This window comes from Sabethes cyaneus, chromosome 3 (genome assembly GCF_943734655.1).
Source record: "Sabethes cyaneus chromosome 3, idSabCyanKW18_F2, whole genome shotgun sequence".
NCBI lineage: Eukaryota > Metazoa > Arthropoda > Insecta > Diptera > Culicidae > Sabethes > Sabethes cyaneus.
This window is the reverse complement of record NC_071355.1, coordinates 18309913-18333792: the sequence shown is the minus strand read 5'-3', so window position 1 is coordinate 18333792 and position 23880 is coordinate 18309913. Positions and strand designations below refer to the sequence as shown.

Sequence of the window (23880 nt, the reverse complement as noted above, 5' to 3'; positions counted from 1 at the left end):
GTACCTTCCGCTCGAATATGGTCAAGCTGTGTATGTCTTCCGTGAGCAGTGTCACGGCTCGAAGTCCATAAAGAACATAAAGATTTTGTACATCGTTGGCTTCGTATGCCGCCGTACGATGCTTTGTGATCCGATGATTTTCCGTTCGAATGCGCCCGTTGATCTCGTTACTAGTGTATGTTTCTATTGAGCCTCTTCGTCTTGTGTATTTGGTCTTCGACGCATTTATTTTTAGCCCAATCCTGCTAGACTCTGTTTTCAGTCTGGCATAGGTTGCCGCCGCCGTTCTAAAGTTCCTGGCTATGATATGAAAGTCATCTGCAAAGTCTAGGAATTAATGAAAATCGTGCCTCTCGTTTCGATCATGCCCCCTTAAGAGTGATATTGAACAGCATGCACGATAATCCTTGTGTCAATCCTCGTCGTGTCTCGAAAGGACTCGAGCATATCCCCGAGATGCGCACGAAACACATCACTGTATCGTCTGCTGCTTTGAAATAAATAAAGATGTGATGAGTGGGATTGCATAACAATTCCCGGAAAACTATTCCCCAGAAAATAAAACGCTTTTTTCCTAGAAAACCAAACCCTCGAAAAGCGCGAATAACCAGAAAACCATTGACCAGAAAGCATTAATCCCCAGAAAATTAATATCTAGAAAGTAGGATACGGGAGGTTATTCCCAGCACGCTACTAATTTCGGCATACATTACCTTTTTTGGCTACACTTTCCCAAATAAAAACTTTGTCGCTATATAACAATACTGAAACGAATGTAGCACTCATAGGCTTTAATGTGTTATAACTATTTCCATAAAAACGTAAGTAATTTGCTAAATTTTATTCAATAAACATCAAAACCACTGTTTTTCCACTGCCACGTAATCAGGCTGAAAAAACCAGCAGCAATCGCTTACGCGTATCCGCTCTTTATGATGGTTTGGAAAACACACAATTATGATTACGTTTACTTATTCTAGAAACTAAACAGCTGTGAATGTGCTATCAGAGAACAATTCTACTTCTTTTTATCACGGAAGAACACAAAAATTCCCCTCTGATGTGAAAATATAAATCAATTTTCATTCACTAGCCATTAGCAGCATTTTGTTTTTAATTCCAGCATATGGTGCGTTATTTACACTACTACCGATATGTGAGGCCTGAAACGCCTGAAAAGCTTCTATCGTGTTGACATAGTTAGTATTTGAGTGACAACCACTTGCTTCTGGCGCTAATGTATATGAACGATTCAATGATACACTAGCGCCAGCAGCAAGCTGTTGTCACTGCAAAACTAATTATCTTCAATGAGCCCGGAATGTAGGCAATACCGAAACGTTATCCATCGGTCTCTTTTGATCTGTTTTTGCAAGCATCTAATCCCTGTGCAGGCTACTTCGGCCGGTCGGATTTAAAAAACACAGACACCACTATAGAAAATGGGCTCAATTTAGCCGCAGCGATTTCATCATTTCTCGCGACTATAACTCAAATTCAGTAGCGTTTCATTAAGACCAAAATACACACCGATAATCAGTAAATAATATTCTGATATTCTGAATATCAACTGATATAATAATCTGGTCTCGAATAAAAATAGTTTCAACGTAATTCCTGAATATTGTTCAGGCTACCGCTTAATGGGCTGGAAATACCCACCGTACTCGTATCCAACAATTATGTGCTAAAAATCGTAGGTCCGATTGCTATTAAAATATACAATTGGAAACTTTACTCACATTTTCGGCGACCATCCGTTTATCGAATCTCCGCCGAATTTAGGAGTCGTCTCCACACTTCTCGGTCTTGGGCTGCCACTCTCCACATGGAAAGAAATTTGATTCCGATGCCATGAATGAAATCAGGAAATGTGCATTCATGTCAAATCATGACCGAACTGCCATATCAGACAGGACAAAATCATGAATTCATGGTTTTGCGTTGTGTTGTACTGCAAGAAGCTCGTGATATCATGATTTTTAATTATGGTGTATTTTCATAAATCATGAGCTAGAAACCGGGAATCATGAGTCATTTTGCTCGTTTTGGAGATCAAATTTCTACCCGTGCAATCGCCCCTGACAGCCGCTTCTGTAGCGTCCTCGTCAACAGCCTGCCTCGAAGTCGATAGTCTCTCTCGGGTTCTATGCTGCATATTGTTTTCAATGGTCTCTCATCCAGCATTCTTGCTACGCGGCCAGCCAACTGTAGCCTGCTGTGTTTTGGTCGCTTTAAAATATCCGCATCTTTGGCTATTTGGTAAATTTCATGGTTCATGCATCTCCGTTACACTCCATTTTCTAATACGCCGCCAAGAATTGATCGCAGGATCTTACGTGCAAAAACATCGTCGGTTGCTCTCATTCAACGTGCACGCTTCGTTGTTGTAAAGTACCACCGCGAAAATTTGCATCTTATAGAGTGCGAGATTCGTACGGAATTGCAGACTACAGGACTTCAGCTGGCCACGTAATCCGTAAAAGGCACTGTTGGCAGCCGCTATCTACCCTTTTTACTTTACGGCTCACATCGTTGTCACATGTCACTAACGTACCAAGGTAAACAATTGCGTCGATCACTTCGAAACCTTGCTCTCTACCAGCCACCAAATACTTCATTACTGCTTAAGATGCGTGTACGCCTGTTCTACAGCTCTAAGGTTAACACCGATGATATCGATGTCATCCGCGACCCCTAGGAGCATGTGACAACTCGTGATGATGGTTTCGCTACTCTTACCCTTGCCTTACCCTTACCCGCTTGCCCTTCGAATGGCACCTTCCAATGCAATGTTCGATAGCCTCACCTTGCTCCAAACCATCTAACGTCATGAACGAGTCCGATGTCTCGTCCGCTATTCTGACGCTTGATTTTGAACCATCGAGGGTAGCACGTTTGAGCTTGGTCAGTTTTGTTGGAAACCCACGTTCATGCATAATCCGCACAGCTTATTTCGTTTAACTTAATCGTACGCCACCTTAAAGTCTATAAGCAAATGATGACTTTGCAAGTTGAATTCTCGAAATTTATCGAGGATTTGTCGCAAGATGGAGCGTCCCTCTAGGAAACCGCACTAGTATTCGCACTGGTAAACAAAGCATTCGTGCAACGGTCTCAATCTATTGACAGGATACGGAGAGTAGTTTGTATGCAGAATTGAGGAGAGTATTGCCCTGATAGGGGAAAAGTGTATAATGTGCCCCCCCTAAGAATAAATGGATATATCTCCGTTATACTTCCCCAAATTAACGTTACAACTACGTGTATATGTTGGTACTTAAGCTGACAACCAATTGCAATTGTTTATTTCATTTAGTATTGTGGAATAAACATGCTAGGAATTATTTAATAAAAGCACCTAAATGTTGTGTTTCTCGTCTGCGCGGGGTAAAATGCCCCACCTGTGGTATAATATGCCTAATGCGGTAATTTGAGTATTTCTACCAGTGACAGACCAACTCTATTTTGTAGAAAGTAAAACTATTTCCTTTGTTTTGCAAAATATCGTTATTTTATGTAAAATAAACCTAGTTTCGGCCTTCTGGTGCACTTTTTCTTTTCTGCATGGGGCACATTATACCGCAGCTGTGGCGTTTTGTACCGGGTAGTTGAATTACTTAGAATTTGGACGTTGGTAATAAAGTATTCCCACCACGGTTGCTCTACAATACTAATTGAATTAAATAATGGCAATTGGCTTCAAGTTAGATCTGTTTACCTATGTTTATAGCCACATTTGCAAGGGGGGGCAAATTGCACCACCGCAAGTGGGGCATATTGGCCTGCTTTTACTTATTTGAAAAAATATTAAATGCTAAAGCAAATCAAGCGTTTCATACCGTTATTTTTAGCAGGGATGTCATTTTGAAGTTCACTTTACGCAATCGAATCGCAACAACCGGTTATTTACAGATTCTGACAAGAAAATAGCTTATGGAAATGACGCCAAAAGTTACATCGGAAGCTGCTCAAAAACAAATTTATTTTTGTTTTGTTTTTACAGCATGTGACAACTGTCATACTTGCATAGTAGGCTAGTTCCATCAAATACTATGGTTTCTGGGTGGTTTTGCATTTTAATTTCGCTTGTTTAGCGAAAAACGAAGGGGGGGCACATTGGCCACGGGGGGCACGTTATACACAATTCCTAATTACTGCAATCGGTTCGGTAGTCCTTTTTGTAAATAGGACCGCATCAAAAAAAAACTGCCTTGGATTTTTCAACTGATTCTTATAGATTTTTGTCTACTGAATTCAGAAAAAATGATGAAAATTGTCCATCACGTACAATTTTCTTGCAAAACTTGTTGAACAATTTTAAAACTTGGTTTTAAACGTACAGCTGTAGAAATTTTCCGAAGCTAGTTCACATTAAAATATTAATTTTTTCGTCACAATTTTATTTGTTAATGTAAACCCGCCCATGTTTTGGAAGAAAGCCGTATGTGATGGAGAATAATATTTTAAAGCAGAAATGGTACACTTAAATACGCTCACTTACGCTCATTCGATTGTATTACTACATAGAAACAAATTCGGTAAAAGTCATGTATGAAACAGTTGTAGAGCTGAATGTAATCTACATTTTTTTAATTGAGCACTGTATTATTTGTCGTATTTACGCTTTAATAATGTTGTAAATTTAACATAAGCAACTAAACGTTCAATTTATATAACAAGGTTTCAAGGCCTTTCGTATTTACTTTAGGGTGACACGTTTAGGGTGACACGTGTAAATCACGTTCAGCTATACAAATGTTTCATACATGAGTTTTACAGACTCAGTGGAAGCATTGTAAAATTGGAAAAATTGATTGTAATAGGTCAAACTTGTACGATGTGGAAAATTTCAAAAAAAATCTGAAACCAATTATTTTACCAGAAGGTAAGAGAACCACTTTAAACACCTTAGAAGTGGTGAAAATCTCAGCAAATGGTTCATTGAGGAAAAAATTCACCGATTTAGTTCAAATTTACAATTCAAACGGCGATAGGCGTTGATTCTATACATTTTTTTCGCATCGGTGCTTCAAAAATAACCATGCGTCTTCGTTTCTTCGGTTCTATATGGGAGCGCTTTATACCATGTATTTCACCGCCGTCCATATGGCGACTACAACGATCGAAAAGACATGAACTTGTACTGTAATATTAATCTGAGAGTTTGTCAATTTAGTATAATTGCATGAAAGTCCCTTAATACGCTAGATTGACGTCCCAATTAATTACGACATTGTCGTTTTGTGTAAAATAAAATTCACATTTTGAAATTTTCTCATTTACAAAATCCCAGGTACAAAGGATGTCGCACAGTCACACCACCACCACCAAGAGTTTGCTGTTCGTCTGCGTGACCCTCCTGGTACTTTGCCTGGTGCACAGCACCCTGGCAGCAAGCGAAGCAGCACCGCAGGCCACCACCCAGAAGTCACAGGTCTCGGACGAAGCACTGGAGAAAGCGCTCAGCGACAAGCGATACCTGATGCGGCAGCTCAAGTGTGCCCTCGGTGAAGTTGCCTGCGATCCGGTGGGCAAGCGGCTCAAAAGTGAGTATCAATCATTATTTCCAACACAATGCCGTATTCAACGGGCAATTAAATCGATTTCATACCGCACTTGTTGATATCAAAGTCCGGCTAACTTTTATGACGCTTGCAGTCAAAATTCAAGCTGAACTGAATGAATAGCGGCATCCGAGCTCGATATCGCTGACATTTGCGCTGAAAATGGTTTAACATTTTCCCACCCAACCCCTCTCGCATGACCTACTTCTGCCATGTTTGTAATCGTTTTTTGTTTTCGGTGGAAAATGCATTGCATTAAAGCATTCTCGTCCGTAAAAAAGCGGTGACAGAATTTTCAACAGAACCCCATTCATTTCTGGTCACTGCACTAGGAGCGCCCGGTAGTGACCTGACCGTTCGGCCCGCCCGGGCCGAGCTCATATTGAAGGAAGAAAAATGAATTTCAAATTAATGCTCGTACCTATAAATTGTCGGGAGAAGGAGCGAATTGCCGCTGACAGTTAGTTGCCAGCAGAACAAATTGCGGTCGGTACCTACCTGCAGCAATTTCTACCAGCTGCCACAGCAGATTCCACGTGAAGCACCCACTGGTGCGGGAAAGTTATTTAAACAATTTTAACCTCTAAAGCTGACCACGACAAATAATAGGTTCAAAATTTGCACAGGAAGTTAAAATGCGATGGAAATTCGGGGCGAAAACATGCTCCGGCAAAAGTTTTACGTAACATTTTAGAATTAATAGAAAAGGAAAGTTGAGGTCGGATTAATTTGAAGTTCTTCGAAGCATTCGCTCAAAGCATTGAACAATTAGCGTTAAAGAAATATATCGATTTTTCTACTAAAATTGGTCATTTTAGCGGAATGCGAGGTTGATAATTCGATGTTGTACAATTAGACCATCTTCTAGATTAAAATTGAAGATAAACATTTCTGAAAGTTTTTAGTCAATCAACAGAATATACAGGAACGGAAAAAGCCTAGCAAAGCATAGCATAGTTTGACCGCCCGTGGGTTGCCCGCGATTGATCTAGATCAGCTGAGATTGCACAAAGAACCATCAGAATGATGCTTGGGAGTAGCAGATCATTCTCAGTGTGCATTTTCTGGTGATCTAATTCTTTGTGATGATCAATAGCAAAGCTGGCCACGCCCATGCAGGTCAATTTGGGTGGGAAAGGAATGTTATGATGCACCGAAAGGTAAGCAACAAATAAATAGCTGCCAAAATCATATCGTTCGTTGGCGGATGAGTCGATGGATTCTTCGGTTTGTTGGCGTCTCGCTGGGTGAATTTGGATGTCTTCGTTGCCTTATCCGGGGAAGCAGCAACATCTGAAGCTCAATAATTTTCTATCGGATTCTATAGGGCGTAAATTAAATACAATCATAAGGAAGCATTGACGTGGGAAGGCAAAAAATGAAAATAATGAAATAATGAATATTCGTCTAATATTTTCTCAATTATTAAACGTTTGTTAGGGAAACATGTAATCTACTGTGTTGTGATGGATTTTTTGAAAAGTTTCCAATCGATTTATACCAATATCTCTAGAATCTATTGACGGATAACTGAGTTATAAGCGTGCAAAATATAACCACTTTTCGTAACATGTTCCCTTTTCGGTTTTCTAAAGTGCACCCCCATATAGATAGAATAGAAATCAAAGACATAGTCCTACGTCAAAACTTGCTTAAAAACTCTGACTCATTAGAAAGCTATATAAAAGCCAAAAGTTTTTGATATTCAATATGATAGAAATTACGCGTGTTGTTCCTAGGTAACTGATTTCACGACTCAAATGAACCTTTCTAAGGCTTCAATAAAAATTCCGGTTTGTAAACGCGTCATCGCTAATTATTATTATTATTTAGTGACATATGTAACGTAAGGCAAAGCCTTTAGAAATGTTACAACACGATTTGATCGTGGATATAGTTGGACTACCATGCTTATTTCTAAATTCATATTTATTATAACTGTGTTTCCTCTACATTAAATTAAGGGAATAACTATGTGCTATTAAGCCGTGCATGCAACTAACGCTTAAAAACTCTCGTGCTTGAGCTAGATTTTATCGAAGTTGGTAGTGAATTCCAATGGACAATACCTCTAACGAAAAGTAACGAACTGTAGTCTCTGGTGCTGTGACGCGGCACATCGTGCTAATTGTGGTCAAATGAATTCAAAACTACCTTCGAAAGCAACCGCCGTCCGAAGAATGCAACGGGCGAGGCTCGAAAGCAAACGATACTAAATTGTTATACGAAACGATACACGACGTGCTGTCATAAAATGTCATCGAGATATATTGGAATATCTGACTCTTCTTTTATAAACCCAATATATTGCTAGCGATCAAGTTATCAAGTAGAGTAGGGCGGGGCATAAGTGCAATGGCGTTGGCGTTGAAGTTGGCGTCAATTTTCTTGAGATATAAAGAAGGACAACAACAAAATATATTTTACAGTAATGCAGTAACTCACTGTCTTCACATTCAACTATAAATCGTCTGGAATAATACTGTTATGGAAAATAAATTTTTCGTTCTTCTGATGAAGTGCCGATTCGCACTTACCCCATTAGCCGGGCAAAAGTGCGATTACTGCGGGGCAAAGGTGCGAAGCTCATATCCATGAAGTTAGCACAGCAGTAGCTAGCAAAACCGTATTATCTTCAACCTGCGTTATGTTTCGGTAAGGAATATTCTCAATTTGCACTTTTCCCATTTTGCGCTGGTGGATTGCAGCATTTAGCAAAGGCTAAAAGTGTGCGAAATCGTTAAAATCTGAAGGTAAGAATTACCTTCAATTTGGTAGGTTTTAGACCGCCATTGTAACTACCACGTTTATAGGAACCCATAAACGTGGGTGCTAATCTGGAGTGCGAGGCCGGAAAAGCTAATTCCGGATCAAATTGGACCAGAACGAATACCGATTCATCCGTGAAGCAGCCTAAACTACGCTACTGAAGTTTTCCACCCGCTCGAGAAAAACCAGCCGCTTCGCCGTAAAGCTTCCTGGGTTGCGGTGGCAAGGAACGCGACCCGGTAGAGCACCGGACTATGTGGACATCGTTGGGATACCCACCTGCAGTCGAGACACCCACCGTGGTGAAACAATACCCGTGTTGGGTTTAAAAATGGAACAATTGCAATGTGTAGACGATAAGAAGTGCACTAGAAGCTAAGAAACGAACCATGGTTTGTCGCCAAGGGCGAATACATTTGTAAACCTTCTGCTAAACAGATTTAACTTTGCGCGTACGATATTCGAGGGCTATTAATAAATGATGATGCGTGAATCAAAGTTTGTACAGAAGTGAAGATCTTTTAATACGTAGGATTGTTCGTCGCTTTTGTTTTAGTACGATTCAAATTTGTTGAGTCTGAAACTTAGTTGTCAGTTAGCTTCGTAGAAGGTCTTTGAGGTTTGAAATACTCGCCCCGAGATAAGAGTCCTCGGTCGGGCATCCCTATCCATCTTCCGCAACGGTCTTTCGGATACGAAAGTGGCGCTTAAGCCGTTGTAGGCAAAGGCATTTAAAAACCTTTCTGGTCAGTCCGGGCATAGGGAGAATTGGCATGTAACGCTTTGTTCAGTATCTGCAAAATCAAAAGCGTTACAAGTGATGTAAAACGCTGCTACAAATTTTCAACAAGTAATATCTTCCTGTTGATATCGTATTTGCCGTATAATGAAAAATTACATCAAAACGGCCCTAAAATAACATTTGCACATAACTCAGCAACTATGGTTCTTAAGCATTCAAAGTTTACGTCAGATTCAAGCTGTCAAAGTAGTCACCCGTCCATGCCAATGTAATCAATTCACTCGGAATCTGCACCGATAAATCATTGAATCGCACTTTTACCCGCATCGCTCTTTTACCCCTCCTTACTCTATAGTTAGTTCGTCAGTATAAATAAGAGTATAGTATCCCTAAGTTACGCGCACGAACTGTGATATCAGCGTGAGTTTAATGCATCAACAACGAGAACTATCCAAGAGCAACAAGAACGAATTCGAAGGCCGCCCGCCCGAAATAACACGACAGCTGAAGAAGTCGAATAGAAGAAAAGTTAAAACCAAAAAGTCGAAACTTTACAGTCAAAGAGTAGTAAACGCGAAAAATCAAACAGTCGAAACCGAAAATTCGAATAGTCAAGCCGAGAAGTCGAAAAGTCCAATAGTCAAGCCGAGAAGTCGAAGAGTCTAAATTCGAAAATTCGAAAAGTTGAAAATTCGGAACGTTAAACAGATAAAGTTGTAAAGTATGAAATTCGAAAAGTCGGTGCCGAACAGTTGAGGTCGAAAAGTTGAAAATTTTAAAAATCCAAAAATTTTAACTTTTACAAGTTAACCCAGCTGCCAGTGCCGAACGGTGTGTCGGTTCGCGCAGCTGTGCACACTAAACACGGGAATCTTTCGACGAGTGTATTACTCCGTTGCGTACTCTGCTTCTTCGCTGCGCTGTGATGCTGCCCGATGTTGTATACCGGTTGGATACACGAACGGCGACGGCCCCCACTGGGCATTCGCCACGCCGCAATCTCGGACCATGCGCGCTGCTACCATACGCTACCACATACGGCGCTATGCTAGCTGCGTGTAGGTGTTCTACTGACACGACGGACACATGATGAATTCTGGTTGATCCTACCAGTAATATACGCTTGTCTCAAAGCTTAAGCCATGCATGTCTAAGTACAAACAGATTTAATGTGAAACCGCATAAGGTTCAGTATAACAGCTATAATTTACAAGATCATTTAACTAGTTACTTGGATTACTGTGGAAAATCTAGTGCTAATACATGCAAAATACGGGAACCTCGCGGAACCTGTGCAATTATTAGTCAAACCAATCGTCCTCCGTGACGTGTTGAGTTGACTACAAAAACTTTTTTCATGCCAACGTACATGTGTTGAGTTGAAATCTGGATAATTTTGTTGATCGTATGATCTCCCACCGACGACAGATCTTTTAAATATCTGCCCTATCAACTATTGATGGTAGTAAAGAGGACTACCATGGTAACGACGGATAACGGGGAATCAGGGTTCGACTCCGGAGAGGGAGCCAAAGAAATGGCTACCACATCCAAGGGAAGCAACAGGCGCGTAAATCCCGGCACGGGAAGGTAGTGACGAGAAATAACAATATAAGGCTGTTTTACGATGTTATTATAATTGGAATGAGTTGAGCATAAGTCCTTCAACAAGGATCAAGTAGAGGGCAAGTCTGGTGCCAGCAGCCGCGGTAATTCCAGCTGCACTAGCTATAATAAAATGGTTGCGGTTAAAACGTTCGAAGTTTATTCTTGTCCAACACGGGTGCTACACCTATAGATGGTCGCAGGTCACACGTCGACAAGTAGAAAATATGAAGAGCATAAAAATTTAAAAATTGAATATCATATTAGTCAAAAAACAAAAAAAGGCTGAACAAAACTGAACAAAAGCAAAAACTTATTTAAATTCGAAAATTTGCAAATTTGAAAAATCAAGAATTAAAATTTTCGAAACTGCGGGAGCTTAAACTTCGAAAATTAAATAGTTCGTCGAGAAAGTCGACGAAAGGCCAAAAAGTCACAAAATTAAACTTGAAACGAGAAGACTCTAAATGTCGGTAAGCACAGAAATTGAAAAGTCGATAAGTCGAGAAGTTGATAATTCGAGAAGTCGACAAGTCAAGAAGACGAGAAGTGGAAAATCGTTAATTGTTAAGACTGTTGCAGTGGCCTTTTAACCCAATGCCCTTCTGGCATACAAAAAAAAGGTAAAAATACAAAAAATCGTGAATTAGAAATTTGAAAAGTCGAAAAATCGAATAGTCGAAAAGTCGACGAAAGACCGAAATTAAAAGGAAGAAGAGTGTAAAAGTAAATAGAATGTTTTTTAACGTCCATTCGGTTTACGTGATTTCGTTTTACGTCCACTTTTTTACGTCCGAAATTTAAATTAGTCCTCTTTTTGTACGACCGATTTTTTTTACGTGGGAGGACGTAGACATGAAATGAGATTAGAGTGTATCGAAAAGCCAAAAAGATAAAACGTCGGAAAGATAAGAAACCGAAAAGTCGAGAGTTCGAAAAGTCGTTAAGCAGAGAAATCGAAAAGTCGAGAAATGCAGAATTCGTGAAGTCGACATATCAATAAATCGAGAAGTCCAAAATTCGAGAGTTCGAAAAGACAACAAGTCGAAGCATCAACAAGCCGATCAGTGAAAAATTCGAAGAATCGAAAACTCGAAGTCAAACAATTGAAAAGACGAAAAATTGGAAATCGAAAAATCGAAAAGTCGATAAGCAGAGAAGACGAAACGCCAATTAGCAGAGAAATCTAAAAGTCCAGAAGTAGGGAAGTCGAAAAGTCGACAAGTCGAAGAGTAAAACAGTCGAGTAGTCAAAAGGTCGAAAAGTTGAAGAATCGAAAACTCGAAAAGTTCAAAAGACGAAAAGTTAGAAAATCTAAAAATCAAAAAGACGGTAATTTAAAAATTCAAATATTCGAAAAACTGAAAATTCTGTAAATCGAAAAGTCTAAAAATCGAGAAATTGAAAGGTCGATAAGTCGAAATTCGACATATTGAAAAGTCTAAAATTTGAGAAATTTAAAAGTCGATAAGTCAAAAATTCAAAAAAGCGAAAACTCGAAAAAATCGAAGCCGACAAATTGAAAATCGAAAGTTCGATCAGCAGAGAAGACGAAAAGCCGATTAGCAGAGAAGTCGGAAAGTCGAGAAATCGAATAGCCGGAAAATCGTGAAACTAAAAAGTCGATAAGTTAAAAATTCGAAAAATCGTGAACTAGAAAATTCGTAAAATCGAAAAGTCGAAACACCAACAAGTCGAAAAGTTGAGATGTCAAACAGTCAAAAAAACGAAAAACCTAATTTCTCGGTTTTCGTCGATAAATAAAAAAGTCGAAAACTCGAAGTAACAAAATCGAAAACAATAAAGACGAGAAGTGGAAAATCAACAATTCCAGAAGCTTGGGTTCGACCCATGCACCTTCCAGCATTGGACAAAAGATAGGAGTCACAACGACAACTTGTTAAGCATAGCTACCTATTACCCCTTCCCCCCTTCCTTTCCACCCTTCCCCTTCATTCCCCTATCTATAGTAAGACTTGACCCTTCATTATCGATAGACTTCACAGCCGGCTATTAGAGGACAGGACAGTTACGGGGCTACACGAAGCGTCGAAAAGATAAAAAATTGGAAAAGTCCAAAAGTCAATAAGGCCATTGCAAATTATTTTTGAACTTTTTGTCCTCTCACGCTTCAAAATTGGCTTTAAAAATCGGGGAGATTAAACAAAATTGATGAACTTTAGCAATTTTGTTGTTGTATAAAATCAATTATCTGTGATTTTATAGCCTAAAGATCTTGAAAAATGAGTGTACAGAGTGTTAACGCTTCTAGAACGAAACAAAAGTGAAAGTTTAAGGAATGTAATTTCCGAAAATCGGCCCAAATTTTTTTTTTAAGTTTTTCATCTAATTTTGGCAGATTTTTGCACGGAAAAAAATAACGTACTTAAGAGAAACAAGAAAAGATTCTGTTTTCACGATTAAACTTTAAGTAAAAATGGATAAAAATCTTGATTTTTAATTCTTAATTAATAATTCGTAATGTCGAAAAATCGAAAAGTCGACAAGCCAAAATAACGAAAAGTTGAACAGTCAAAAAGTCGAAAAGTTGAACAGCCAACAAGTCAAGAAATTGAAAAAACGATAAGTCAAAAATTTGAAAAAGTTACAACTAGAAGTCAAAAAATAAAAAAGTCGAAAGTTTGAAAATCGAATAATCCATAAGCAGAGAAGTCGAACAGTCAAACAGTCGAAAAGTTCAAAAGTCGAGAAACGATAAGTCAAAAATTCTAAGAATCGCGCATTGGAAATTTCAAAAAGTCGAAAAGAAAAAAAAATTACACATAGTCGGAAAGTCGACAACGTGAAGATTGATAAGTCGAAAAGTCAAAACATCGAAAAGCCGAAATGTCAAAAGGTAGAAGTAAAAACAAGAAAGTTAGAAAAGTCGGAAAGTAGAGTCGAATAGTCGAAAAATTGAAAAGTCCAAAAATCGACAAATCGATAGGACGAAAGGTCAAGAAGACGAAAAATCGAAAAATTGAATCAATAAATCGAAGAGTCGAGACGCCGAAGGGTCGACAAGTCGAAATATCGAAAAGTCGAATAATCGAAAAGTCAGAAAATCGCGAAATTGAAAGATCGATAAGACGAAAAGCCGAAAAATTTAAAATCTAATCTAATCGAGAAGTCGATAAGCAGAGAAGACAAAACGCCGATTAACAGAGAAGTCGAAAAGTCGTTAAGCTGAAGCATCGAAAAGTTAAAAAGTCGAAACGTCGAAAAGTCAAATAGTCGACGAGCCGAAAAAGTCAAAAAGACGAATAATCAAAAATTTAAAACGCTTCGCTTATCGATTTTCCGATCTATCGATTTTTTATCTTTTCGGCTTTTCGATTTTTCCGTTACTCTTCTTGTTGATTTTGGACTTCACGACTATTTCATTTTCAATTTGTTGACTTTTAGATATTTTGAAATCAAGTCTTCGCATTTTTATGAACTTTTTGATTTCTCGGTTTTTTTTTGTTTCTGTGCTACTTTTCACCTTTCAACATTTCGATTGATGTTGATGTTTCGACTTGTTGACTTTCGGTATTTTACCTTTTCGACTCTTCGAGGTTTTAACTTTTAACCTTTCGACTTTTCGTTTTGGTGATGCTTCGACTTATCGACTTTTTGGCTTTTTACCTTTTCGATAAGACAAATCGATAAGCAGCGAAGTCGAAAAGCCGAAAAGGTAAAAGGCTGAAAAGTCGAAGCATCAACCAGTCGAGAAAAAAGGTCAAAAAACAAAAAAACGAGATATTAAAAAAAATTCGAAGGCTCGAATTCAGAAAATCGAAAAGCCGTGAAGTAGAAAATCAACAAGAGAAGTTGAAAAAACGAAAAGTTGATAAGACGCAAGATTTATAGATCGGAAAATCGATAAGCAGAGAAGACAAAAATCCGCCTAGTAGAGAAGTCGAAAAGTCGACAAGTCGGCAAGTCGAAAAGTCAAAAAATCAAAAACTTGAAAAGCTGAAAATTCGAAAAGTCGAAAACTCAAAAAGGTCGAAAAATTTATTTTGATAAGTCGAGAAGCAGGGAATTCGAAACGTCGACAAGTCAACAAGTCGTTTAGCCTAAGCATCAACAATTCGTAAAAATGAAAGGTTAAAAAGTTAATATATTGCAAAACCGAAAAATCAAAAAGTCGATGAGTTTAAAAAAATTTGACAGTCAAAAAGTCGAATAGTCGAAAAGTCAAACAGTACAACAGTCGAACAGTTAAAAAGTCTAAAATATAAAAGGCCGAAAAGTCTAAATTGAAAAGAAGAAATGTCTAAAAGTCGATATATTGAAATGTCGAGAAGATGAAACACCGAAAAGTTAAAAATCGAAAGGTTAAAAATTCGTTAAAGCAAAAAGTCGATAAGTCAACTAGTCGAAAAGTTGAGAAGTCAAAAAGTCGAAAAATCGATAAACCGAGAAATCAAACAGTCAATAAGTTAAAAGTTTGAAAATCGAAAATTTGAAGTCAAAGAATCGACAAAGCCGAGAAGACGAAAAAGTCGATATGTCGAGTAGTAGAGAATTGGAGAAGTCGACAAGTCAAGACGTCGGGATGTCGAAAAGTCGAAAATTCGAAAGGTCAAAAAGTGGAGAAGTTGAAACACTGAAAGGTCGAAAAGTCGACAATTCGCGACAAAAACCAAAAGTCGACAAGTCGAAAGGCCAAATTCGAAAAACCGTGAAGTCAAAATTTCGAAAATTCGAAAAAGTGGTAAGTAAAACGTCGATACTCGATAAATCAGGAAGTGAAAAAGTCGAGAAGTCGAAAAGTTGTAGTCGAAAAATCATTAAGCCGATAAAACAATAAGTAGAGAAGTCAAAAAGTCGATAAGCCGTATAAGCAGAAAAGTCGAAAACGGAAAAAGGCGTCGAAAGGTCACAAAATCGAGATGTTCAACAGTCGAAAGTCAAAAAATCTAAAAGTCGAAAAATTTAAAAATCGAAAATTAAAAACTCGAAAAGACGCCAAGTCAGAAAGTCGAAAAATCTGAGCGTCGCAAAATCGAAAAATCGTGAAAACGACAAGTCAAAAAGCCGAAGAATCGAAAAATGGAAAAGTCAAAAAGATCGAAAAGTTTGAAAAGATCGAAAAGATTGAAAAGACGAAAGGTCGAAAAAGTCGAAAAGCCGAAATGTCAAAAAATCGAAAAATTCAGATTTGGTAAAATCGAAAAATTTAGAAGACGAAAAGCTGGAAATTCGAAAAATCGAAAAATCGAAAACCCAAAATGGTCAAAAAAGTTGAAAAATCGAAGGATTAAAAGATCGAAAAGAAAATAACCAGAGAAGTCGATAAGTCGAGAAGTAGAGAATTCGAAACGTCGACAAGTCAACAAGTCGATAAGTCAAAGCATCAACAAGTCGTAAAAATGAAAGGTCAAAAAGTTAAAATATCGCCAAACCGAAAAATCAAAAAGTCTGGGAGTCAAAAATTAAAAAAAAATTAGCAGTCGAAAAATCGAACAGTCAAAGAGTACAACAGTCGAACAGTCGAAAATATAAAAATTCGACAAAAGGCCGAAAACTCTAAATTGAAAAGAAGAAATGTCTAAAAGTCGATATAATGGAAAGTCGAGAAGATGAAATACCACAAAGCTAAAAATCGAAAGGTCAAAAGTTCAATAAATCGAAAAGACGATAAGCAGAGAACTCAAGAAGTCCATAAGTTAAGTAGGGAAGGAGTATCAGTTATAGCGATAGCACCAGTTATAGCTATAGTGTAACGAAAATCGAAAATATAAGACTATGATACATTTTCTGATGACAAAGCTTTACAAATTATGAAAAATAATGGCAGATTCACTGTTTAAAATAATTTTTGTAGCTTATTATAAATGATTTAATAGGCAGAAATTGTTTTCTGTACTCCACTATCATGTTGCTCATGTTTCTAACATTTAGCTAAGGTACATATCACTTTAAAATAGTTACATATAACAAAATGATCGCAAAATCTGCATATGGATATCACTAATGACATTATGTAGATATGTTTTTTTACATAAACTGTGAAATTCTTCATTTTTTTCTATCAAATTGCCCAATTTATTACTATTGCCGTAACTGGTGAAAAAATATACATTGTTCCTTACTTGGCGACATGCGAAATGGAGCATTGCGCGCAAAGAAATTTGCAAACCCAGTTGTCGCCATAGTGAAGATAAACAAACAACCTTGTGGGATGTCATCGTTGGTTTTAGTGTCTCCGGCTGGTTTTCGCGGATACAATCTGATATTTTGTTACATTATTACTTCAGGTAAGTAAAATATATTATCAATCGTGAACAATAGCAATAATTTAGTGTTCTAGGGCGGAAGAAGTGTCTAATTTGTGCAGATTCTAAATTTCGCCCGGATTCGAGACGGATAAACGGGAAGAGGACCAACGCAAAGCCTAGGTGCTGCAACCCGTTTCGAAACTTGACCGTCTGGTTTCTAGGACAGACTTCGCAACCAGCTGTACGTGCACAGGACAATTGCGGGGCGATCCTATTGATTCTTACAGCCTCTTCAGTCGAGATTTAAATATGCGGCCTATTAGACTAGTGTCGTACCTCGAGGCCAACTAACAGGCCAAGAAAAGGACCAGTGAGTGTATGAAGAAAAATGTTCCGGTACCATGAACAGTTCTGACGAGAGAAGATTACAACGCTAAATTTGACTGGAATGCAAGAGGTCGAATCTCCGGTTTTACGTGAGACACTAAGCTTTAAAGCCAAAAATGTTCTGAGATCGATCTTACGAGACACGCCATTGAAACATATCCACCCTGGTCAGTAAAAATTGCATTACATCCATAAAATTAAAACCTAATGCAAAGTAATGATACTTTTAGGGCAACAATGGTTTGTGACATTCACGTGTCGGAATCCTAGTTTTTCCCTTCCCCCTGTATCTAAGTTCATAGAAATTGCCATATCTCATCCTTTACTGAACGGATTTCCATTCTCTTTTTCCCAATGGACTGGAAAATGATTCTGGGTTTTTTATAAAATATAAATGTTAATGAATTTTTTTACTAGGATCAATACAAGCGATTATTAAAATTGGTTTTTGGCATACTCCCGAAAATCCGAAACATTTCTAGTGTCTTCTGACCACCACAAACTCTGATATATTTTAGAAAAATTGAAAAATCTTATCCGTTTAATGCTGGTTGCTGGTCGTTTGAGCTTTATCCAAATTTACCTCGTCCCGATCATTTTGTCTACCTCCTCTATGTGCCTCGTGGGAAATGGCAGCTTTCCAATTAGCATCGAACTAAATCGTATGATATGTCAAGTTTAATGTTTTTGGTATATATCCCTTTGACGATCATGTCAAGTATTTATTTCCACGATTGAGGCAATTCGGACATATTCCGGAGCAGGTTCCAGGAGAAACTAAAATAAAGGCATCGCTACATCTTTAGGTGGATTTAATCAGTTGGCTTTACACTTAATACACATCTTCATTGAGTAATACTTTAGCTTATGGGTGAAAAAGCTGATTTTTTTTAGTAATTTTTAGTATATCCATAATTGGTACACTTTTATGACGAATAAAAGAACATTATAGCCATAATTGGTACGCTAGAATGAAGTTTACGAATCGCATTTAAACGATAAATGATGTCCTATTAATGAGTTTTTTAATACATAACGACTAAAAAATGTTCAAATTATGCTTTGAAAGTGTTAAGAAGCAAATACCGGAATCTTCTCATGTCAAAATATCATAAAGAATGATATATCATGCTAAGTATAGCCATAACTGGTGCGTTTACCCTAGTCGAAAAGTCGAAAAGCCGAAAAGTCGAAAAGTCAAAAATTCAAAAGATCGATAAACCAAGAAATCTAAAAGTCTAAACTAAAAATATGGAAATCGAAAATTCGAAGTCAAAGAATCGACAAAGCCGAGAAGACGAAAAAGTCCAATTGTCGAGTAGTAGAATAGAGTCGAGTAGAGAATTGGAAGATTTCAAAAAGTCGAGAAGTCGAAAATTCGAAAGGTCGAAAAGTGATGAAGTTGAAAAACTCCAAAAGTCGGCAAGTCGCGAACTCGACTAAACGAAAAGTCGACAAGTCGAAAGGTTAGATGTCAAAAAGTTGAAAAACTGAGAAGTCAAAATTTCAAAAATTTGAAAAGTCGAAAAAATAGTAAATGAAAGGTCGATAAGTTGCTATATCAGGAAGTGAAAATTTCGAGAAGCCGAAAAGTTGTGGTCGAAAAGTCGATAAGCCGATAAAACACTAAGGCCATTACAAATATTTTAAAAAGCTTTTGTCCTTCCGGTGTTAGGCCACTGAGGGGGGCGAAAAACATCAAAGAGAATTTTTTAATCGAGCAAAAAAATATTGATTTTGGTAATTTTTACTTGAAGTTTAAACGTGAAAACCAAACCTATTCTTGCTTTTAATATGTACGTTATTATTTTTCATGCAAAAATCTATGACAAAAAGACAAAAGCGAAAGAAAACCTTTTTGACCGATTTTCGGAAATTTCACTGTTCGAATTCCCATTTCTATTTCGTGCTAGAAGCGTTAACTCAACTCGTACAAGATGCAGAATCAAAAAGTCAAGAAAATGAGAAGTCGAGAAACCGAAAATTCGAATAGTCGCAAAATCGAAAAGTCAAAAGGTCGAAAAGTGGAAAAGTAGAAAAGATCGAAAAGATTGAATAGTTGAAAAAGCCGAAATGCCAATAAGTCGAAAAATCGATATTTCGCAAAAATCGACAAGTCGAGAAGACGAATAGTTGAAAAGCTGAAAATTAGAAGTCGTAAAATCGAAAACTCAAACAGGCTGAAAAAGTTTAAAGTCAAAAAATCGAAGGTTTATCGAAACGAGAATAACGAGAGAATTCGACAAGTCAATAAGTCAAAACATCAACATGTCGAAAAAATAAAAGGTTAAAAAGTCAAAATGTCGTAAAACCGGAAAAGCAAAAAGTCGATGAGGTAAAAATTCGAAAAATCGAAAACTCGAAATCAATAAATCGATAAACTGAAGAGTAGAAAAGCTAAAGAGATGAAACGTCGAAAAGTTAAAATGTCGAAAAATCGAAAATTCGATGAGCAGAGAAGACGAAAAGTCGATTAGCAGAGAAGTTGAAAAGTGGATAAGCCGAGAAGTAGAGAAGTCGAAAATTTGAAAAGTCAAGATGTCGATAAATCAACAATTCAAAAAATCATAAATTAGAAAATTTGAAAAGTAGAAAAGTAAAATAGTCGAAATGTCGAAAAGTCATTAAATCGAAACGTCGACAAGTTGAAAAATCGAAAATTCGAAACCAAAAAACCAAAATTCAAAAAGTCGAAAAGTTTTAAATTCGAAAAATAAAATATCGAAAATGATTGAAAGTGGAAAAATCGGAAGGTTAATATGCCGAAAATTTAAAAAACCAAAAATCCGAAATATCGAAAAATCAATAGGAGAAAAATTAAAAAATTAGAAAGTTGAAAAACGAATAGTTGATGAAGCGAAAAGTCAAACAGTTTAAAACTGGAGAGTTGAAAGCCAAAATATCGAAAGTCGAAGTGGTAAAATTAAATTGAAAATTCCGAAAAGTTGAAGATATAAAACGTGGAAAAGTTAAAACTCGATAAATCGACAAGCAGAAAAGTAAAATCTTGAAATCGAATATTAAAAAGTCAAAAAGTCCTGTCCAAAGCAGATCTTAGAACATTGAAATTTAATAATGACGTCACATTCAAAAGAAACCTTTTCTCCTCTCTTTCTTCCAGGTCTTGCCCCTTTTGTCCTCCGTGGAGCTTGCCCTCAGTGCACCCCGACCGAGGTGACTCAGATCAAGAAAACGCTGGCCCATCTGCAGCGCAACTTCCCGGCCGAATGGAACAAACTGGTGCAAACATACGCAGGCTGATCCTGTTGCCATCATCGACTATCGTCAACTGATTGGAAACTCTCATTACCGATCCAATTTTGTGAATATATTTTTAATATCGCTTATCGGAGGGTAGATTTTTATACAATACAGAGACAATGATTTTAGAAATAAAAGAAATTTTAGAATAAAAGCTTTTAGAAACAATTTAATACTTTCTATTCTGTTTCGAATCGAATCGAAATAACAGCACCATCATGCACCCACCCAGCATAAAACATAGGGCAACAGTCGTAAAAAATTAGCCACGATCATATCATCCCCGCCACTAGGACGACGACGACGGCCGACTGCTGCCGGCACCGCAAAACTCGGCCCAGATCCGTTCTGTCATAAATCATAAACCCGCAAGTGGGACAACAGTGGTAATGGCACAAAACAATATGCAGCAACAATAGTGAAACCCACTCAGAGGAACACACACATGGTGGGGCAAAAAAAACGACAGAAAATCGTGTACCCACATGTGTTCTCGCAGCAAAACACAAGCACCAAACCAAACAAAGACACGACGCAACCACCCCCAATCCCGGTCACCGGCACCACCACCCACTGCAACAGCTCATTGTAGTAATTGTCGACAGCAGCCGGTTCGGCTGCTCCCTGGCACAAGGAAGAGGGCGCTCAAGTCAGAAAACGGTAGGTTAGCCTAAACAACCATCGTATTACATATCGTGTCGTGCCGTTGGTGTGTGGTGCCTTCTCTATGACGATGGGCGCTGGGTGCGTGGTTTTTCCTCTATAGTGCACAATTCACAATTCACAATAACGCTGTGAGCTTGTTTGTGGGTTGCGGGCGGTCGCTGCCCTTCTCTTGCTATTGTACCGCGCGAAAAGGCAATGATGATGCAAACCTGTCAGAGAAATGAAAACTATGTCGGATGGCGGATTATCCGCGCGCGCAAACCGTTCATTGTTTGACGTCTACTCGTACAGTTGTAATTGTGATTATTCATCAACAGGATCTGTACAGACTGGCTTCACATTTCAGTTTTGCTGGCGTAGCAAAAAAAAAAAAAATAAAATAAAAGTCGTCTGAGAAAGAACTTTCAGGAACTCGTAAAGTTAAATTACTTTCAACCGCAGGACTTGATCCGAAACAAAACCACCTACCAAGCCAACTGTGGGCAAGTCAGACCAGTATACACCGCACACCGACCGGTCGGAAAGTAAAGCACGATCCATACCCTTAGCCCCGTCAGTACTTGGATTTGAGTATAAAGTAACGAGAGCGAAGCTAGTTTGAAGAAGTGAAGCTTAATTTCCGAGAAGCCGCCCGCTGCAGTATAGCATCAGCGGTGTGCTGCTGCTGGGTGGTTACTATGGTGAAGCTTTCTTTTATTTCCATAAAAGTTCTCGGTCTTTGTAAACAGAAAATATGCCGTCGGATTCTGCACTGCAGGTTGGAATGCAATTGCGGCGAAAAGTGTAGACTAGGCCGGTGGTGTGGCAAGCAATTTATCATTTTGTGAATAGACTATTCACAGGAACTTACCTGTGCTGGACTGTAGAATAATCGAGCTAAATGTTTAATTGTTTCACACAAAAATAGTAACGTTCACTACGGACACTCAAAATGACACGTTTCAAACTTGTCGCACGTTTTGTTTTCTGTTGCCATTGGCAATGTTTTCTACGGAATTGGACGACTGGAAGCATAGCCTACTTTGCCAAACGGATCTAACTGTGAGCTCAAAAATGCACATACATAATTAAAATGTAATTTAAACTGCAATCTTACGAAATCTACCGTACGAAATCTACCGTATTCATCCCCAATTCTCTCCCTGCATAATTTGTGTCAGTAGGTATACAATTAATTCTAATGATATTCTAAAGCACGCTCACAACTTTTCCGTGTTGACTCGCAGCCGGTTTTCATTAAATCAGATGTCACGTATTCTGTCTCCTGCTGTAGCTGACGATTTCACGCGCTAATAACTGCACAAATATCGGAAACAAACTGGCAACAGCCAGTCACTAACAAAATCGAAAAAAGGATCTGACAGAGTTTTTTTGCGCCAGGATGTTCTAGCGTAACAAGCGCCCCAAGCTTTATTTTTAATGTTGTAATGTACGTGAAGTAAGAACGGAGACAGTTATATCAACAGAGAGAGAATGAAAGAGAAAAGAAGAAAACAGGACTGGAAGAGAGAAAAAGAATGAAAGAAAAAAGAGCAAAAAAGAAAGAGAGAACGAAAGAAAGTCAGAAAGTGCGAAAAAACGACAGAAAGAGCAAAAGACAGACAGACAAACAGGGTTACAGTACGCTCACTTAGGCTCATTGGACCGCACTGCCTTACAGAAGCAAAGCATAGCCTTGGGCTCAAATGTCTTTATAAGATCTAGACTTAACCCTTCTTTATCGACAGACTTCGCCGCCGGTTGTTAGAGTATAGGACAACTACAGCCCTCGTGCGCTAATTGCACGTCCTCTAATCGCACTGCCTTTTAATTGCACGTTTGCTAGTTGCACGATCGTGCAACTAAAAAACAGTTATCTGTCAAACTACACGTGGCTTCCTAGTTGGTTGCTTTAAACAAAACTGCAGTGTTACCGAATAAAAACTCTCTCTGCATTACGCAGATATATTACAAACAAATTAACACAAATTTTGCAAAACTTTGACGAATTGGACACTTATTCATTAAGCTTTTGGTTCGTTTGAAAAGATTTAAATGTTTTTCTCAAAATCTAGTGCACTTGTGAATGCCTGTGAAGAGGTTACGGTGATAACGCATCACGTTTTACAATAAATATTGGCAGGTGGCAGCCATCGTGCAATTAAAAAACGAAATTCGCTAGTTGCATCGCCACATTCGCGCAATTAGCGAGCGAATGCTGTACAGAGCTAGTACTACAACGATTCTACTGACTCAATAGCAGCATCGCCCAGCCAAGATTCGAACATACAATGGACTGGCTTGTTAGACCAGCATTGTTCCTAGAAGCTAACTTGGCGGTTCTCTTAGAAGCAAAATCTATAAAAAAAAATTAAAACATGCATGTAACATTTGGTCAGTGACTTAATACCGAACCAAGGGACAAAACTCTGATTTCGAGAAAAACGCGCTCAAAATTTGTTGCTTTGTATAGTTAATAGCTATTAATCGTTCGAAATTATTTCATAACTCTGCCTGTTTGTAACGTTTATGTACACATTTAAATTTTTTTACCGAACTCTGAGCAGCGGAACGTTCGGTAAAATTCGATGGTGCCAATCGACGTTTACGGATCATTAGTAATGTCTGGCATCATAAAAAAATTTTACCGAACGTTCTACTGCTCAGAGTTCGGTAAAATTTACGGTAACTTACC

The 23880-nt window shown here is 38.1% G+C and overlaps 1 protein-coding gene across 1 annotated transcript; it reads left to right on the top strand.

Moving 5' to 3' along the window:
• Nucleotides 1-337: 337 nt before the first annotated feature.
• On the top strand, nt 338-20540 carry LOC128744403 (putative odorant-binding protein A10). Its single transcript, XM_053841398.1, has 3 exons — nt 338-366; nt 5386-5549; nt 20401-20540. Exons 1-3 carry the CDS (start codon nt 338-340, stop codon nt 20538-20540), a joined length of 333 nt encoding a protein of 110 aa, XP_053697373.1.
• Nucleotides 20541-23880: the final 3340 nt, after the last annotated feature.